Source organism: Rhipicephalus microplus, chromosome 1 (assembly GCF_043290135.1).
Source record: "Rhipicephalus microplus isolate Deutch F79 chromosome 1, USDA_Rmic, whole genome shotgun sequence".
Taxonomy (NCBI): domain Eukaryota; kingdom Metazoa; phylum Arthropoda; class Arachnida; order Ixodida; family Ixodidae; genus Rhipicephalus; species Rhipicephalus microplus.
Genome location: NC_134700.1, coordinates 291,729,603 through 291,748,741, shown reverse-complemented (window position 1 = coordinate 291,748,741; position 19,139 = coordinate 291,729,603). Strand labels below are relative to the sequence as shown.

The following is a 19,139-nucleotide window of genomic DNA, read 5'->3' as shown; positions in this document are numbered from 1 at the left end:
GACATCAGCATTACGCCCCAGGTAAACAAATACGTAACTTCATTATGTCCCAATGAAGTCATCCAATAACATCATCGCTCGGGTAAAGGTGCGTCGATCACGGAGGCAGTCTAAAAGTGCGCAACGCTTGCAATGCCTCCAACCTTGGAGGCCGTGCGAAAATCTAATAAGGTGCAGGAAGGACGCGGAAAGGAGGATAAAATACTTTGACTGAGAAGGTGGCTTGCACTTTCGACTCGTCTAAAGCGACCGCATTAGGGACCCCCGAGTTTTTTTGTTTTTTTTTTTTGCATCTAGACTGGACATCAATTTCTAGGGTTGTACTTGTCAAAACTATTGATATGTAGGGTTTAACGTCCCAAAACCACTATATGATTATGAGAGACGCCGTAGTGGAGGGCTCCGGAAATTTAGACCACCTGGGGTTCTTTAACGTGCACCCAAATCTGAGCACACGGGCCTCCAACATTTCCGCCTCCATCGGAAATGCAGCCGCCGCAGCCGGGATTCGAACCCGCGCCCTGCGGGTCAGCAGCCGAGTACCTTAGCCACTAGACCACCGCGGCGGGGCAATTCTGAGAGATTAGTGCATCATGCTTGAGTGCAGTGGGTGCCTTCATTACACGGCAAAAATAGCCTGCCCGGTAAAACTTATTTCGAAACTTTTCACCCACTATGGAGATTCGATTTGCTGCACGCCCCACGACTGATTTACTGGTTCTTAACAAATCAAACCCACAATAACGCACTTTTTTTTGCACCCATCGTGAATGGTCGCCTTCTTATTCTCACCGTATCCGTGCACGACGAAGCAGGTTTCAAATAACGCCAGCATCGGCAGCAACAGATCACCCAAATTGGCGTTGAACATCTTCAATGTGAAGATTCCGTCCTGCAGAGAACGAGCAAAGAAATACACACCACAATGCGGACTCCGGGTTAAGATATCGCCACACGTGCTGCTTTCATTCTGTTTCCATGTTACCACTCATAACCATGTAACTGCTGCCTTGCCCAAAGCATGACCGACTGAATGGGAACTATCTAGGAATCTTGGAACCTTCCGATGAGATTACGTGCGCAACGCGAACATTGTAGAGTTAATATATGCAGACGCTGTTGGTTGCTCCTCAGTTTATTCAGTCCAAAATAAATGTCCAAAATAAATAAAGTCCAAAAAAATTTGGATTCAGTCCAAAATAAATAAATGCGTCAGTTGATCGACGCAATCTGTGTATACGTACAAAGCACATTGCTCACTTGCAATTTAACGTACTGTTTCCCGGGAACAACTTCGGACAACGAAAGGGTCACGCATTTCAAAGTTCTGCTGGAGTCTCTTGCACCGTCACGACCACGTGACAATATTTCGACCATCTGGGGCTCTTTCTTTTACGTGCACGGTTGTTCCAAGTGCACGGTTGTCATTGTACTTCGTCCCCATCGATATTCGGCCACCGTGGTCAGGAATGGAACTTCTGGTATAAACGGCAAACAAATTGCGTATACCAGAATAGCAGGTATGAGCTGTGCATGCGTGAGATGACATCGCACCCCACATGTGCGTCTTCCAAAATGCTTTCAATTACTCGGACGCGGAGCCGAGGTTCGCGGTTGCAGTGTGCTCTTATTTAGCTGTCAACGTAGGCTGCCAGAATGGGAACGCATTCACAAGGATAGTGGCTTGGCCTTACTGAAAATTCATGGCACTATCACACAAGGACAAGAAACAGGACAGAACACAGCGCAGTCCATCGGCCTCTTTCTTGTCGGTGTGTTCTTGCGCTGGTAGTATATTGAACTCCCATTGACCGTGCCAACTCACTTGTCGTGTCATGGGCAACCCGAAGAACATGAGCGCCAAACAGCCGGTGGCAGCCAGCACCCAACGACGAGGTCTCACGGCGGGAGAAAACTCGTCCCGCACGGGGCTGAGCACGGCTTGAACGGTGGCGCACTGTGTAAGCGAAATAGGGGCAGCACTCATCCAGCGTTGCATACGCTGTTTCTATTAATGCACCGCCCAACAATGGGGTGGCCGCTCTGGTGGTTATCTTACACACTGTCAGGCACGATTTGGCATAGTGGTTGATGCCTTCTCCAATGCCATTATTTTGCTCGTGCATTGAGCACTTTTCAGTGGTATAATAACGATATTCCCCAGTGTTATCTACGGGACCGGCTATCTTTTAACGCTATGATAACCAGTGCGTAGAGAATGGAGCGCAAGACATTGCTACGAAACAGTTCTCACGGGAATCGTTCAAACCAGGAGGAGCTTGTCACATGTGTTGGAACGATTGATAACATATGTGCACCGGTTTTACCGGATGCAGAGGATAACACTCGCTTAGTGTATGCCAATGCTCTAGCAATCATTTCCACAGAAAAGTTCCCACCTTGCGATACTTATTTGCACGCGTGTGTGGTGGTTATCATTAGAATGATAACCCTCTGCTTCCTGGACCTGTATATAGGCTGGCACAGGCACGCAGCACGCGCCACTTCACGTGATACACCTCGATGTATGACACATTCCGAAGACGTAAGCGGGAAAAAGTGTGGGCAAACATTCGACACCTGACGCTGCAAAGTGGTTTATTTTTACAGCCATACAAGCTAGCCAGACGCAAATACCCGCAGCCACACCACAGATTAAGCACAAAGCAGGCGGATACATGTTGACAAGTGTAAACACACACTTACACATAAACCCTTGATATTTCGTCTGTGTTACCCTGATCTCTATTAGAATGCAGAGGGCGTGTGATGCTAGAGCAACACTGAGTCACACACTATAGGAGTGTTTGAGCAGAGATCCCAAAGCACACCTCGACCACGAGGATCCAGTCTCCAACCGCAGGGCACTGAAATGAAGCCAACTCCAAGTGCCGGCACTGGGAGCTGGCTCCGCAATACAAGATCAAAATATGGGCCGTCCAGCGAGCCAAGGATACCACCCGAGGACACGGGTTTAAGGCGGCAGGTATCGTGCACCAGATGCCTTATGCCGGCATTGTGCTTGCCCCTAATCAACTTCCCTAGACTTCATAAATAAAGTTGTTTCATCATCATTATTACAACGTACAACGAGAACGGTGTTATCAACATATAATAATAATAATAATAATAATAATAATAATAATAATAATAATAATAATAATAATAATAATAATAATAATAATAATAATAATAATAATAATAATAATAATAATAATAATAATACCTATGGTTTTACGAGTTCAAATTTTGATATGATTATGACACACGTCATAGTCGTAGACGACTATGAAATAATTCAGACCCCCAGGGGTTCTTTATCACGCACCAAAACCCAAACCCACTGCTGCACTTTGCCACCACCGAAATCCGGCTGCCATGGCTTGGAATCAAACCCGGAACCTCGAGATGTCTATTCATCATGCGAACATATCGTGTGTATGTACCTGCGCATTCAGCGCCATGCAGAACAGCGACACGTAAAAGCAGACGACCCACAAGGAAGCGTTCCTGAAATGACTCACGGCCTCCGGATATGCCACGAAGGCAAGGTCGAAGCCTGCGAGAAGCAATGGGAAGGTCAACACTGAAACCATACACACTGCTCCGTGTTTACAGCTAGCTGTCAGCGCAATTATAACAATAATTGACTGATATTTTATGTATATATGCCCAAAATATAACAAAAACACTTCCACGATGCTAGCTGTCACTCACTAGACACGTTGACGAGGAGCCTTTGCAGGTGTGCAAACGAAAACAATTTTTTTTTTCGGGGATGTGGGGATTTCAACAATGCTTTATATAATTCAGTGTGTGCATTTTCATGGGTACGTGTATATAGATATATATACACATGAAAAATCAAAAATATTTCGTGTGTGGGGGGGAGGGGGGTATGAACTCTCATACCTGTCCACCTGACTACGCTAATGGGCGTTTGACAAAGTAAATAAAGAAATTGAGGCAGGGAGACAAGCAATCAGAATAAACGTAAAACTTAAAAAAAAACATAATTTAACCTTGAGAAGAACTATGGGGTTAAAGGAAAGGGATTTAATGCAGCACGCTGCACGAGAATATGAATGTGTCAGAAGTCTAGAAAGTTGGTTAAAAACAGCACAAATTAAAACAGCACAAAACAATAGCAGTGCGAAGACAGTAAACCGAGCAGCTGGTGACATTAACCTTCTCCTTTCTGTCATCTTCACCCTCTCCGCGTGTTCCCTCGCGTTGCTTTTTTTTTCTACCCTCTCCCCTATTTGCCCCGCTTCCCTGTCACATCCCCTCTTTATACTTTACAGGGCTACGTTGTGCTTTCATGTCTTTATTTCTTTTTTGTCTTCAACATCACCCTCGCATCACTCCTCGTCACGCTCACTTCCCTTTCGTATCCGCTCGCTATAGTATACTATACAAGGCTACGCTTAGCTATGCTTCACCCTCTATACAAGGCTATGATACTCTTCTATTCTACCCTCTTTCCCTCATCCTAACTCCCCTTTTCAAACCTCTTGCTAGATTACACTGCGCTCCTTTCGCTACTACACTATGCCTTGGCATAGCTAGGCTAGGCTCCCCTTTTAGCGTGGCTTCTTTTCGCTCAACCAGTTAATGCGGGCCGACAACGGAGTTTTTCCAGGCGGAAATGGCTTTTAAATCGCCCAAAGGTCGATATTTAGTTATGGTGTTGCAGTTATGCACGGATCTACCCCGAACACGTAGCTGGGAGGACTTTTTCAAAATGGTTCTTTAACAGCGAAGTTACACGCGTCTGATGATCCAAATGAGGAACTCACTCATTTCGCCCTTTCCTTCGCAATTCTCCGTTCGTCGGCTCACCTCTCCTTCTGACCGAGTGATCCTCCTCACCGCGCGAGGAGAAAGAGCGGCGAGTGCGTAGTTGTGCATGACATGAACAGGCGCAAATGTTGACGTCACGACGAACACAGGAGATTACCGAAAGGCACGTAGAAGAGAAGAAATTCGGGATTTGTTACGCGCTCTCAGCTCCTCCCGTTGCCGCATTTGGGTTGTTGATCGCGACGGCATTCTGAACTCGATGCACGCGTTTGCTTGAATCGTAAAACAAATTATCGGAGGTGGCGTAGGGGCTGTTTGAGCAGCTCCACTATTTAAGGACATCATGCGACGCATGTTTGGAGCATGTACCGAGACCCTCGTATGATTAGCTGCTCATCATCAGATCTCTCGAAAATTATCCAAGCCAACTGGTCACGTGCAGACTTCAAGACCTTTCGATATTCGTCCTCATCACGCAGTCTAAATCCGAACAATAGCGGTAAGGTCACGAGCTATGCCGATTTAGCGACCATTTAAACTGTCAATCGATCAATTCATCAATCAATCAATCAATCAATCAATCAATCAATCAGACACATTGAGCACGCATAATGCTTCTCTTGTCGGCTTTGCAACTGTTTTTTTTTTTTCAGAACGTTATGAGCAACTATACAACTACACTACGCTGTCAACGTCATATCGATATTCAGAAATATCGATGAACTCTACCGGAAGTGATGATGTCTTCGACGTATATCTCTAGATCAGATGCCAAAAAACCAAGTACGGAGAAGATGACGAGGCCGAAACCAAAGTTTGCAAAGAACTGCGTCACGATGATAATCTCTAGGTCACTGCAGAAAAGATGAAAAAAAAAAAGAGTTGATGAGTAGACGCTTTGTCTGCGGGGTGCACGAGTCGCACGTAAGCATTAATGCCACGCTCTAACAATAAATAGCACCATTTTCGCTGCTTATTTTTTGACGTCTATCTCACGTGTCGCAATCCTGTTTTCTCCATTTCTTCTGAACACGAAAATGTTTTATGCCGAGGTCCCTTATGGCTCCACTGATGTATTTCCGTCGCAGGTATGACGTTGTAAAATATATATTAAAAGATCGGAAAGGAAAAACTAGAAGAAAAAGTTCTTTCGCTTGAAGTCCAACCTACGACCTCTTGTTCCGAAGTGCGCGGTGCGAGCCGACTCAGCCATAAAACGTACGCTCATCTGTTTGCTAACGGCGAGCTATTTACATACACCATTTACCGCTGGCGGTACTCGGAGATCGGCGATTTCAGCGTGTGTTTTTTTTTTGTTATCATTGGTGATTTTTTTGTCGAAACAGACTATACCACTCTTTCATTGTAGAGCACTCAGTGTATGCCAAGTTGTCATCCGAATTTTAATTAAACTTGGCTGCCTTAAAGAGGAATATATGGACGTCCAGATAAGCTCGTTCACGCGCGCTGCCATACTGATAATGATCTATATTCATAAGCGTGCGCACGAGTAGGAGGGGGCAGGGGAGCGGCACAAAGCCAGCCCCGTACACATTTACATTATAGGTAGGGAACACTGCGATGAACCTTCGCCCCCCCCCCCCTTCAGGAGGTGTCGGGGGGTGTATAATATATTATATATTCTTCTTGTAAAGAACGGCAACAGCTGTGAGCGGAGCTTAGTTTATTTTTCTTTTTTTAGTATGTAACTAATAATAGGCGGATCAACGGGAGCGCTCCTTCACGGAGCGAATTGATCTGAGTCGACCAACTGAAAAACAAAGCTTGCTAATTGCTGTAAGCCACTAAAAGTGTGGCACTATTAAAGGGGGGGGGGGGGGGAGCAGGGTGCCCACACCATCGAGTGCCTGGTCGCGGTATAATTTTTCACCATTAAAAAGACTACACGTGGCGGCGCTGGGAAGGGAACAGGCAGTCAATCTATCACTTTAACTACCAGTGCGATTTCCTGCCCAGCCTCCCAGCTTTCTCGTCACTAACACAACGAACCTTTGTTTCGCAGTTCCACACTCTTCGTGACGTCAAGACACTGCGAGGCAATACATACTTTATGAGCTTGTTTCGGATCCTGCCGTAGCCGGCATAACAGATGACGGTGCCGTATCCCAGGCCTAGCGACAGGATCACTTGCTCGGCAGCTCTCCCCCAAAGCTAGAAGAACGGAATAACGCACGTCACAGATCAAGATAAGCAGAGGAACAACAACGCATGAACACCTGCTAAACACTGCAGTCAGTAGGCTGCGAAACTGTCATAGCCCGAACAGCTCTGCGGCAATTTTGGTTATTCTAGAGCTCTTTTCGGTGTGCCTAAATGTGAACACAAAAAGAGTGGATAATTTCAGTGTGTTTAGTATCAGCGCGTCGTAGAGGCGTTAATTATGGCATCGAAAGGCTTTGGCTGTCGGAAGATTATGTACCTCCGAAAGAACTCATATAGCGAGTCTTTGAAACGTAAGTTTCGTTGCGCATGAAAGGTGCGTTATATAGCTTAATTAGTTTTGACTATATAAGGATGTTCAACCAAAATTCAGCCAGCTCCTCCTGGTGGCCACTCATTAAACTGTGAAGATGGTGGCGTGCAGTGTAGTTGAATCAGCTGGGAGGAGTGATGAGATTTACGGTGAGATTTGCCCATTTTCTGTGGATAAATTTCTACATAATTTACAATCTGCGACAGTCCCCGGACATGAAAGCCCCGAGAAGGCCAGCTTCGCCGGTAAAAATATCTTTGGTGCCACGTATAGTAGGCGATATCGGCGAGTTTTACTCGTTACTCCCACCCCAATGCTCCATTGTAACGAGGTTCATTGGCCGTGAACTCGGGAGCAAACAAGCGCCACGGACCTGAAGATGAAGCGCACGTACAAAGACGATGATGACTGCAAGTCAAAACAGATAATGATTACCTGCTGTTCAGGTGAGGATGAAGCGCATAATAGGCGCTACAATAATTCCCCGAACGCGGAAGCAGCCAGCCTGGCCACTGTGGGCAGGGAGTCAAGGCGACGAGGAACGTCGTGTGAAAAACTCCATGCGGGAAACGTGTACAATTTCGGTGCTGCGGTAACAGCGGTCAGTTGGAACGACAAGTGGCGTCACGCGATGATTGACAGGTGACGTCTAGTCTAAAACCACGCATGGGCTGATGAATCGAGGCTGGAAATTGAGACGTGCAAATCGGTGTCAATAGCAGCACCTCGTCACACGATCAGACTGATATACCACCAAATGAGAGGTGTCATGAACGACCTTCCTTGCTTGTTGCGTGTTTCACAGTATTATCTTTTAAAATTGTGCAAGTGTTCAAATGCTGAAAATACGAAAATGTGTATCTCTGTTGTTAATGAGGACACACAGAACACGCAGGTACGTACCGTGACGGAGAGAACTTCTCTCCACTTGGGAACGATGAAGAACTTGAGCCCCATAGACGCTCCTGGCAGAGCGAGCACTCGAGCGAGTATGATGAGCAGCAGCCCGAACGGCAGTGTAGTAGTTATGTAGATCACCTTGACGACACGCGCGTGAAAATAAAACAATGACATTTGTGGGGCACCTCCGACGGTGTCTGGGCCCAAACAGACATCGCCGGTTGGATCGGCGTCCAAGCTGAGAAAAATTTGGTAGAGTGCAACATAGCTTTGAAAACTGTTCAAATCGCTCTCATGTTCAAGCGCAGTTCAACGCGTGGGAGGGAGAAAGAAGATGAGATGTATAACGTCACAACCGGAAGCACATGCACAAGACCGGGTTCATGGGCAGAACATGGGAGAGGCATTTGCCCTGCAGTGGGCGTAGTCAGGCTGATGAATGATTCCCGCGAAAAGCAGGAAAAAAAAACGCATGACATGTCCACTTGCACGCCCATGCGCACCATGGTTTCAGGGGTCCCTAACGGTCTGCCTACAAACGATAAGCTTCGTCCACGACAGTTTATGAGACCGATAAACAGATTCAACAGTTATCGCTCGTGTTGCCGTTGGCAACACGAGCGCTGTTGGTTGTGCGCCATTGCACAACCAACACCATCGTCGCTGCCTTATCCAGGCAGCACACTCAGCAAATGCTATGGTTGCCCCACCCGCGGGTCGAAGGCCAGCAAAGCGGGCGCAGCGCATAGTCCGCGCCACCTGTTTCTCTTTTTTTTCCTTTTAAGCACTGCGCCATGTCATCTTATGGCTGACAGAAATTAGGTGCCTTTTTCCTTCTTCACGAATCACTACCACCACCGTTTCTCGCTGTAGGCTGCAGGGCCACGTCCGCCACACGCCACATCATGGCCGTGGTGCTTCGGTGCGGGGGCGCCATCGAAGTTTACAATAACAAACTAGCTGTGCAAGACGGCCTATATAAAAGTACACATACAAGCACATTCACGGACCTATATCATCATCATCATCATCATCATAATCATCTACACTGTAGGACAAAGGCCTCTCCCATGTTCCGCCAGTCAACTTGGTCCGCCGCTTGCTGCTGCCACTTTATATCCGCAAACTTCCTAATCTCATCTGCCCACCTAAGTTTCTGTCTCCCATCACCCCGCTTGCTTTCTCTTGGAATCCAGTTAATCACCAGCGGTTATCCTGCCTACGCACTACATGCCCGGCCCATGTCCATTTCTTATTCCTGATTTGAACTATGATATTCTTAACCCTGGTTCGTTCCCTGATCCACTCTGTCTCTTCGTGTTTCTTAAGGTTACGCCTATAATTTTTCTTTCCATCACTCGCTGCATCGTCCTCAATTTAAGCTGGACCCTCTTATTAAGTCTACAGGTTTCTGCTCCATAGGTAATTACCAGCGATATGCAGCTGTTATATACCTTCCTCTTGAAAGATATATACAATCTACCGTTCATGATTTGAGAGTGCTTGCCAAATGTACTCACTCCATTCTTATTAAAGACTTAGCTTAAACTAATAATATAGTAACATATCTGAAATATATATAAAGATTACTTAAGGCATAGAAACTATTCAGGACATATCCCCAAAATTTCATAACAAGTAGTTGGTTGCTTATTTCATCGTGTAGCATGAGATAAGTCTTTCCAGCGAGGAATATTTCTGCACAATAGCTGTTGTCGTGGCGGCTAGAGAGGCTCACCTTTCCCAGTGACCTGATGCCATCATGGACGCAGACGAAGACGCAACACCAGCCAAGGGCTACGGCGAGCACAAGGTGGGCCTGGTACGAATTGGGATCTCTGCTTTGGGGACTGAATCCGAGCACCCTCTTGCTACGTTGATACAGTATAAAAAACCAGAATTATCGGCCGACAGGATAATCGAAGCAGGCGATAGGTGTGTTATCGTGGCTTCGATAAAGTTATCGCCAAGGAAGCATTAATTCAATGGGTCTGCTCAATGATTATTTGTGACAGTACGGAGCGTGAGTATACTGCGGTCCTTTCATAATAAACATCGTTTGGTGCGGCATTCCATGTGTGCATATGACTCGCCTTTTGTCTGTTGTCGTCGTGCCGTACGCTTCAATATCCGTGGCGTTCGTATGCTTGTACACAGGAAGACCGAGGGAGGGGGGGTGATTGAATCGAGAGAAAGGGGCGCAAAATGTGCCCTAAGTCACTAGTAATCAGGTATTTAAGCACAATGGCAGCCGAAGACCACTGATATTACATTCCAGGAACTCCCTACTTCCCACTTTTTCTCCCAGAAGGGCGGGAACCAAAGGCAGGCCACCGTGAGAAGCGCGCCATTACTATAATTGCTTCATCCATTGTGAAACATGTAATTTGCACTCGAACAACATCAAATTAGGAAAAGAAGTTAGCCCCCCCTTCAATGAGGAACCCTGCGTGCGCCTATTACGGCTTTAAAGAACGCAGCCTGTTTTAGATGTCATACGCAACAGCTAAAGGTGACGCATCAAGGAGACATTTCTTACTAGTAAAAATGGTACGATGATATTTGTGTGGCGTTAATGCAGTTGCTGGCGTGCGGCCTCCCTTCGAAGACGGTGCCGTTAGAGGTGCTGTTGGCGTCCGCCTGTAGTACGAAAGTCTGCAGTTGACTAATCTTGGGCAGCCATTCTGGCTTGTACTTGTTCAGTGCCACCTGTTCCACCTCCTTGCAGGGAAACTTGCCAAACGAGGAGAAGAAAGAAAGCAATGTAACCGCTGAATGCCTCAGTAATGCTGCGCTATTGTTTTGTTACAAAAATATACTTGCTCACAATGCCTTCCTTCTTGACGTAGCACTTTTCGTCGGCCCAGGAGGGGTCGCACTGCGTCCACGGCAGCATCGTGGGATTCCACATGGAGTAGTAGAGGTAGATGATGACGTAGGCCAGCACCATGCTGTTGAAGAGAGCCAACGACACCGAGGCGTATACCATGGCCCAACCCACGCCTGCAGCAGTGGCACTAGTCATTTCATTTTGCGATTCATACTAGAGATTTAATGTTTCAAAAAGACATCAAGCAGCGCTTCTAATGTAGATCCTTCAGCCGTGAAAGCAGTGCTTTAGCTGCGTTGGAGTTGAATGCTGTTGAACTTATGATTCGTGATATTATAAGCTTAGTGAGAGCTAACAGGTAATAATGCTAAAGAAAATATAAATGATTGTATTTGTAGTAACTATGATATAAATGATAAGAAAGGAAAGTGAACGAAAAGTCTTGCTGGCACAAGAAGCGTAATTCGAATGCTGCGAGTTCGGTCCCTGCCACTGGCAAGTTATCTTGAGCTGGAATAGAATGGAATGAAAAAACTTTATTTCAGTCCTGCAGGACGCGCTTAGCGCGTAGCGGGCGTCTCCCACGTATAGGGACCGACAGGGAGTACCTGGTGGCCGCTTCGTGGGCCTGCTGGACGGCCCATTGCTGGTCGGCGAGAAGTGAGCTCCTGAGGGACCTCTCCAACTTGCTTGAGGTAGAGTCGGGAGGAGTTGTTCTACACTCCCAGAGCATGTGTGCGAGTGTCGCTGTGTGTCCACATGATGGGCATGTGTCGCTGGGGTATGCATCGGGATAATAAACGTGAAGCGTGGCAAGGTTTGGGTACGTGTGTGTCTGTAATAGGCGTAGGATTAATGCCTGCGGTCGGTTAAGTTTTGGATGTGGGGGTGGGAAAATGCGGCGTTCCAGGTAAAAGTGCTTTGTGGAGCGCGTTACAGTAAAGAAAAAAAAAAAAGCCGAGAAGACCGACGCAAGAGGACAGAGCGCTCTGTCCTCTTGTGTCGGTCTGCTCGGCCGCTTGTAACGCGCTGTGCCAGTTTAAAACAACGAACCAACTCACGCAACCTTCAACACTTGTAAACATTCTGTCCACCTTACTTTCTTCACACTTATATCATAATTGCCACAAATAACATCGCCTATACTTTCCTTGGTATCATTATCTGTTAGTTATCATTAATATTATGTCGAAGAAAGAAAAAAAGAAAGCAAGCCTTTAAAATTCCCCTTTGTTCTATCAGTCATATAAAAGCTGCGGGACAGCGTGACCGACCGCCCTGTAGTATCAACTTCACGAACAAAAACTTTAGAACGTGTTTCTAAAGATGTTTAGATAATTTCAAATAACTATCTGTGTTTAGCGAGAATTCCGTGCGAACGACAAGAGTATTCTTTTATAAATTGAGATAAATACATATAGGATAGGTGTAATTCGTTTTCTTGTTAGTCACCGTAGCACCAGTGATGTGCTGCAATGTTGGCACGCTTCTATAAGCTGACGGTAGTGACTCGGCTGTATGCACAGTCACTTGCTACACGCCAAGTGTGTAGCGCACCTTTGGCGCTACTGTGAACCACAGGACAACTTATAGGGAACCGGAAGCATTCAGCATGTGCGAAGGACAGTCTCGCCCCCACGCAATACTACGACGCAACAGCTTGCTTCCATCGGCGCCCACTCTGAACCCGTTGAGCTCCACTGTGATGCTTTATAGATACATTATAACATACGGTATGTGAATGTGTACCTGGCACATCGGCAATCACTCAATATTGTAAGAACAGTGCAGGGTAAAATTATGAGAACCGGACCAGAAGAATTAGCGTAGCCTGATCGAACGGACTCGAGGGATGACCACAGTCAGCGGCTACGAGGAACAAGTCGATTGCCCACTTATAGGGCGCCCACTGTGCTTGCTCAGTTTATCCTACTCCTCCTATCCGTTTTTTTTTTTTTTGCGGGGGGCGGGGGTGAGTGGTGGCTAAGTGTATAGCTTGTGTTGCAGCACTTGAAATATCACGCGTAACAATTTCTTTACTACCGTTTACTATTCCTTTATTTCTGCTTTTTTCACTAAAACCAACGCACGCTACATGCTAGTCCTACGTGTGAGTCGCAATTCAATATCAGGTGTGACGATCAAATTTTTTTTTATCCGGTGTCTGCTTTTTCGCAATGGGTTCATATACGACAGCGCAACTTATACCAGCCTACGCAGGTCGATGAATACGGAAATCTGTGCAGAACGGCGGTCCATTGCGTCACGGAAGTTTTTCGAGCCTCCTTGACCGGGATCCAGCTCCGACACCTTGCGTTTCCGTCATGCCCGTAATGTTTTGGTGCAGATTTGGCGCTTGCAGCGACGTACTTTTAACATGGATGTAATTTATTCGCATTATTATGCCAGCCCCTTTCTGTGAATGGTTTTGTTTTATAATTTGATTCTATATTTGACCGAGTGAATGATCAATCAGTCTTATGTTAAGATTTCAATGCTACGTTGAGCCATAATGGTTACCTTAGTAGCCTGGGTCCCTCATGATGATATAACGGGTTTCGTTCGTATAACCCCAACCATTATTGGTGGTTGGGAAGTTCGTAACTGTATTCTTGGGTATTGTGACTCGCACCAAACTCATTGCGGGGCTAATGCCGCATTCCCGTTATGCCAGTGTTGGCGCCTATTCGGCCACGTTGTAGCGAAGAGTTTTCGCCCGTTCTTGCAACAACAGATACCACGCAACATGGGGACTCGTGTTTTAGCTGCAGGGGAACGGCTGCTTCCGCGGTCGAATAGGCGCGAGAACACGCTGTTTTCAGCAGAAGGAGCATGCTGTAACACACAAGTATCATTCACTTCTATCATCGCAAATTAGAACTAGCAGACACAAAAGCCAAGCGAAGCCTTCTCTGCTAGTTTCAAATAATGTTGCGCTTAACAAGAAAAAACGAGCTCTTAAAATTTCATTTTCATTTTTTTTCATCAACCGTTTCGTCCATCATTGTCAATTACGAACAGTGCTATGAAAAGCATGTTTCCTTAGCCTTCCGCAAGGATAAATTAATCATATAAATTTTATGAAAAAAGAAAGGACGCACGAAGAAGTGAAGTAAACTCAGCCCTTCCAGCTTGCCTCTTGCTATCGGGTATCCGTCGAATGCTTTCGTCTGCGCGTAACCAGAAAATTGACCCAGGACAAGCTCGAGCAGGTACATCGGTCTTCCGGCGATGATCGTCAGCGTGATATACGGAATGATAAAAGCTCCTGGGGGTGGAAACGAATGAGGCAAAGCATGATAAAAACCGCTGCGTACAGAAGGGTATCGCAGAGAAGTCAGTGCAATAGATAAGGGACGTCGATTCACTGTAAGGTGGTTGTGCCTCATACACGCAAATAAATAGCGGGATGTTTGTGTTTTGGCGCAGGTGTGATGAAAATGTTAAACAGCTTTCCTTTATTGCTTTTATTTTGCCACATTACGCGGTAACTCGGGCTCTACTGTACTATCAGCGTCAAATGAAACCCGAACAACGGCAAGCCTTCGCAACGGTATAACGCGTGACCTCCAATTATCACGATTGACAGGCGCGCGCATCATGCTGTTCGGCAGCTGTGCGCATATATATAAATGACGCCTTTTAAAGACTATCTATCCAGCCTTAACAGTATGCCTTTTGTAGCACAAGAAAAACAAAAAAAAAAATAAATAAATACATAAATATTTACACGCAAACATGTTTTGCATCATTAGAAGAAAAGACATGCGACTGCGACTGCTGTACAATTTCGCCCACTGGCATATAACACCCCCTTCTAGTATTGCTTCTCCTGTGTCCTTTTCGTTTTGATGGGAAAGTAGCTTCCCGGCTTGCCTTTTACCAGTCAACGACGTTAAAGTAGTTAAAATATATTTGATACAATCTTTTTTTTTTTTTTTGTCGACACTGGTGTTTGAAGCTATATATCGCACACACAGAAGACAACCACAACAACGGTACACTTAATATTTCGCATTTACTTCGCAAGCCATACCCAAATTTACGCGCCGTGCGTGCAGTTTTCACGAAACACGATGGAAGTACCTCTTACCAGGCTGGTACCTGAAAATGGTTGCCAGAATTACGTCACAATAGAATCCAACCATACGTACATCGATTTTATTTTACTTCGGCTGAAGTTGTTTCTCTTAATATTTCGCTGTTAACGATTCATTCTTCAGAACAAGCTGTCTCCGTCGAGCTGCCACGGTTCTGCACGCATGCAGCTTATCAACGTACAACCCTATAGCAGGACATAGATTTGGGCGAGGTGGTACATTCGAGCGTGACGACAATGTGAGCCACCTACTGTGCGAGTGACCTACGTAGGCGGAAGAACATTGCGTACAGCGTACAGCAGCACAGAAAGAGGAGTACTACAACTGAACGACGGCCAGAATGGGAAAATAGCTATTGCCGCGCAAGCCAGAAAGATAAGGCACAAAGCAGCGTGTCCTAAAGCCAGTCTTTCGAGTGCTATAGTGATCCTTTTACCGCTACAGTCATCGCTCACTGCTGCAGTGTTCTTCCCTTTATGGCTATACATACCGAGAATATGCCCAGCTCTTATATTCCACGGTTGCTTATAGCAAGCGCCCAGAACTGCAGGTCAGGCTCTGTGGTGAAGCACCATTGTACGGCGCATATAGCACGGCCTCCGAGACTGCGCGTCCAGCGCAATTTCGGAGGCCACGTCCGTAAAAGAAAGTAGGACAACACGCGCCCGAGCTAGTGGCGCCACCTGCAACTGCTCTCTGCAAACGTCGCACGACTCCATTCAACGGCGCTCTGGAAGCATTGCTGCTTCATTGTTGCCGAGCGTGCTCACCACCCCCGTTGATGTAGACGACGTACGGGAAGCGCCAGACGTTTCCCATCCCGACGGACATTCCGATGAGGGAGAGGAGGAAAGTGCACTTGCTCCCCCACTGGTCTCGTTCCGCCATGGCTGCTGCGTCCGGGCGGGTCATTCAAATGAGAGCAGCGTCCGTGCTCGCAATGCGCACTGCATTGCCCGCAAAGAAGACTCGGCGTAACGCCGCAGCAACACATTCGGGCTACATAATTGTTACCGCACTTAAGACTGACTGCATAGAGATTAGATAAGACCTCGATCCGCATGAAATGCCCTGTCGTATTACTGAATGCGATAGTGTAAGGCGTGAAAGCACCATACTTATCAGCTTTACCTGTACACATATAAACGGAAGAAAGAGTTGCTAAAAATTAACAGGTAGCTTTGCGTATGACGACGCCGAATCCCTCAATTTCTCTAAGTTTGCGATCGCCGAGTCACTAAGTTAAGACTGTTATATCGATAGCTGCCAAGTGCTGCGAAGAGCGAAGTCCTTTCCAATAGATAGATTACAAAAATGAAAATTGATGCTGCGCATTTGTGATTCTACACAATCCTGTTGCGTACTTGTGATTCTACACGGATTCATTAAAATGTTCTGTATAGCCTATTTTCGCAATTATTGGTGTAGCTGTAGTGTTCGCTGTGAACCTGTCTAGCGCATATATAGCTCGAGAACACGTCGAACTATGGCGCGATCGTTACTTGAAAGAAACGCCAGGCACCGACTAATAACGGAGTGCATTCACGCCGGCCAGGTTTCGTGAATACGAGTACCTAGTACAGGATTCCTTATCTACGTGAAACCATCTGTGCCCCGAATAGCGTACGGTTCTCAGCACCACTTCGTTACTGCATCAGCTCACTTTGTGCAAGAATGCCTGATCGAAGTCACAATTAAACTGTTGACCTGAGCAGAAAAAAAAGAACACTGGAAGCCGTAGCTTCCAAGTACTTAACCTGGTCGTTGAAAGAGGCGATGGTTTGATTCTTCTTCTTCTTCTAAAACGATGATGATAGGACTCCCAAACAAGGCATGTGCCCACACTGTCGAAGGGGACAGAAATCTGATTGGCTAAAATATTGATACAGGACATTTTGCTAAATGTAAAAAAAAAAGAGGGAACAATGTTGAGGTGAGGTAGTCGAGAATGAAAAGAACTACGGAATTTGGCGACTATGCAATAAAGAAAATCAATAAATAAATTGGAAGACACCGAAGCCTGCTGAAGATTAACCGCCAGTATAATGGTCGATTCCCTATAGTGGGTGTGAGCCACAACATATAGGCACAGGCAAGCAAACAAGCAAGCAAGCAAGCAAGCAAGCAAGCAAGCAAGCAAGCAAGCAAGGAAGGAAGCAAGCAAGCAAGCAAGCAAGCAAGCAAGCAGCGTGTTAGCCTTCGAATATAGCAATATTGCAATCTCAGTTAGTCTTAACAGTGTGCACCAGTAACATTGCGTTATTACGTGTACATGGTTAAGACTACACTATACTTACCGAATTCTTAACAATGTACAAGCGGTACAAGTGCTAACGCTTGCTTGCTTGCTTGTGCCTTGACTACTTGGCTCCGACCCGCTACGTGGGATCGACCATAAAACCGGCGGTTAATGGATGGATGAACTTTATTTGGAGTCCTAAGACACGCGATTAGCGCGCAGAGGGCTTTTCCCACGCTGGGACGGGCAGGCTAAGCCTGACCGCCACATCGTGGGCTCTCTGCACGGCAAAATGTGATCATATCAGCGGATTTTTTACAGCGAAAGCTGATATGATATCACAAGAGTCACGTGCGGCGGCGCAGTTGGCCGCCGCCGCCGGTGTCCGTAACCACTATCACACGAAATATCAAAACGAAATACCAAACAAAATATACCTGCGTCCTTAAATCCGTACTGCATAGCGCAGCATCCCACTTGGACGATGTAACGTCTTCAACCCGTAACGCAGGGCACCGCCAGAAAATGTATATCAAAGATAGCTAAGTCTTAGCAAAGCACGCATGTGTTTGACACCTGAATTTCTGGCTAAATATTGTGCAAGAGTGCGGGACTATATGCCCCGACCAGCAAGAGTCGGAGTGTCAATGCCTGAAGCCTGTTGTGTTTCTTGTGCGGAGGTGGATAGTTTCACATGAATCGCCTCCTCAGATAAAAGTTCTTAGTATAAGTTTATTGCACGTCGTTGGGGGATCTTCGTTGTGCTGAACCTCATCGCGACGCCATTCAGTAGCTACACATGGTTGGTCGACGACTCCTCGCACAGCTCTGTATACGCAAACCCGTTGAGGTCTCAACAAGGAATCCACTTAGGACTGAGCAGTTGTTTCTGTTGTTGAATCACATAAAAGACGGCACAAGGGAAGGAACACTTTGTGCATCAAAGTAAATTTTTGGTTTTCGAAAAACTTTTCGGTATGCTTCTTTCTATGCGACTAAAACGACGGCGTGCAAGCAAAAAATGATCAACGTTTTCAGGTTATTTCAGTAGCGCATAGGAGACTGCACCAGACCAGACCTGTAGAACTGTAAATTAGTATAGGTACTGCATCAAAATTTTGTAATAGCTACTTTCAGAGAGAGAGAGAGAGAGACTATTAGGAAAACAGATTTTTGCCGGCATATACATATCACTGGCATGCGACTCTGTATAGAAATGGGGACTAAAAAATTTGAGAAATGTTTCAGAGTGGGACGAAATTTATTATTTCCGGAAAAATAAACATGGTAATAATCGTGGCATCTTGAAGGAAATATTACTTTCGGTGCTGGTGTTCGTGAACCCACTGTAGTTTGTGAAAACTCAGTGTCGTCTCTTTTTCCCTGCTATCTTTTGCTGATATTCTGCGTCCTACTTCAGAAATACGTGAAGAATTCATGCCGAACTACGTTTTCAGGTTGCGTCGTGCATTGTATATTCGCTCTGTGACCAGACACATCATTTCTGTCAGAATTCACGTATACCAACTCAGTCATTGCCACATCAACGCGGGTGCGAATCCCTGCGAGCCGGATTAAGGTAATAACATTTCGGTGCATTCACTGTTTCTAGATATACCATGTTGTTGATTTAACCAAAAAGCGGTTATGAATCGCATGATACTTCCTTGTCTTAAAAAAAGTAACCGATCATTCTCAAATTACGCATTCGGACGGTCAACTGCTACCTGATCTCCAAGAAGACTGTCCTATATATGTACAATTGGAAATAAT

At 46.0% G+C, this 19,139-nt stretch overlaps 1 protein-coding gene across 1 annotated transcript in view; it reads right to left on the bottom strand.

The window, feature by feature from the left end:
- The window catches only part of LOC119165726 (sodium- and chloride-dependent glycine transporter 2), a 20,316-nt gene extending 8,845 nt beyond the window's left edge, over positions 1-11,471 (bottom strand). Inside the window, exons 1-8 of the mRNA XM_075868932.1 lie at positions 11,025-11,471; positions 9,936-10,930; positions 8,201-8,335; positions 6,872-6,975; positions 5,533-5,657; positions 3,447-3,559; positions 1,826-2,008; positions 793-892 (exon numbers count right to left, since the gene is read on the bottom strand). Coding sequence (XP_075725047.1) covers positions 793-892; positions 1,826-2,008; positions 3,447-3,559; positions 5,533-5,657; positions 6,872-6,975; positions 8,201-8,254 — 679 coding nt within the window. The 5' untranslated portion in view covers positions 8,255-8,335; positions 9,936-10,930; positions 11,025-11,471. The remainder of the gene's footprint in view (positions 1-792; positions 893-1,825; positions 2,009-3,446; positions 3,560-5,532; positions 5,658-6,871; positions 6,976-8,200; positions 8,336-9,935; positions 10,931-11,024) is intronic.
- Between the last annotated feature and the right edge of the window lie 7,668 nt (positions 11,472-19,139).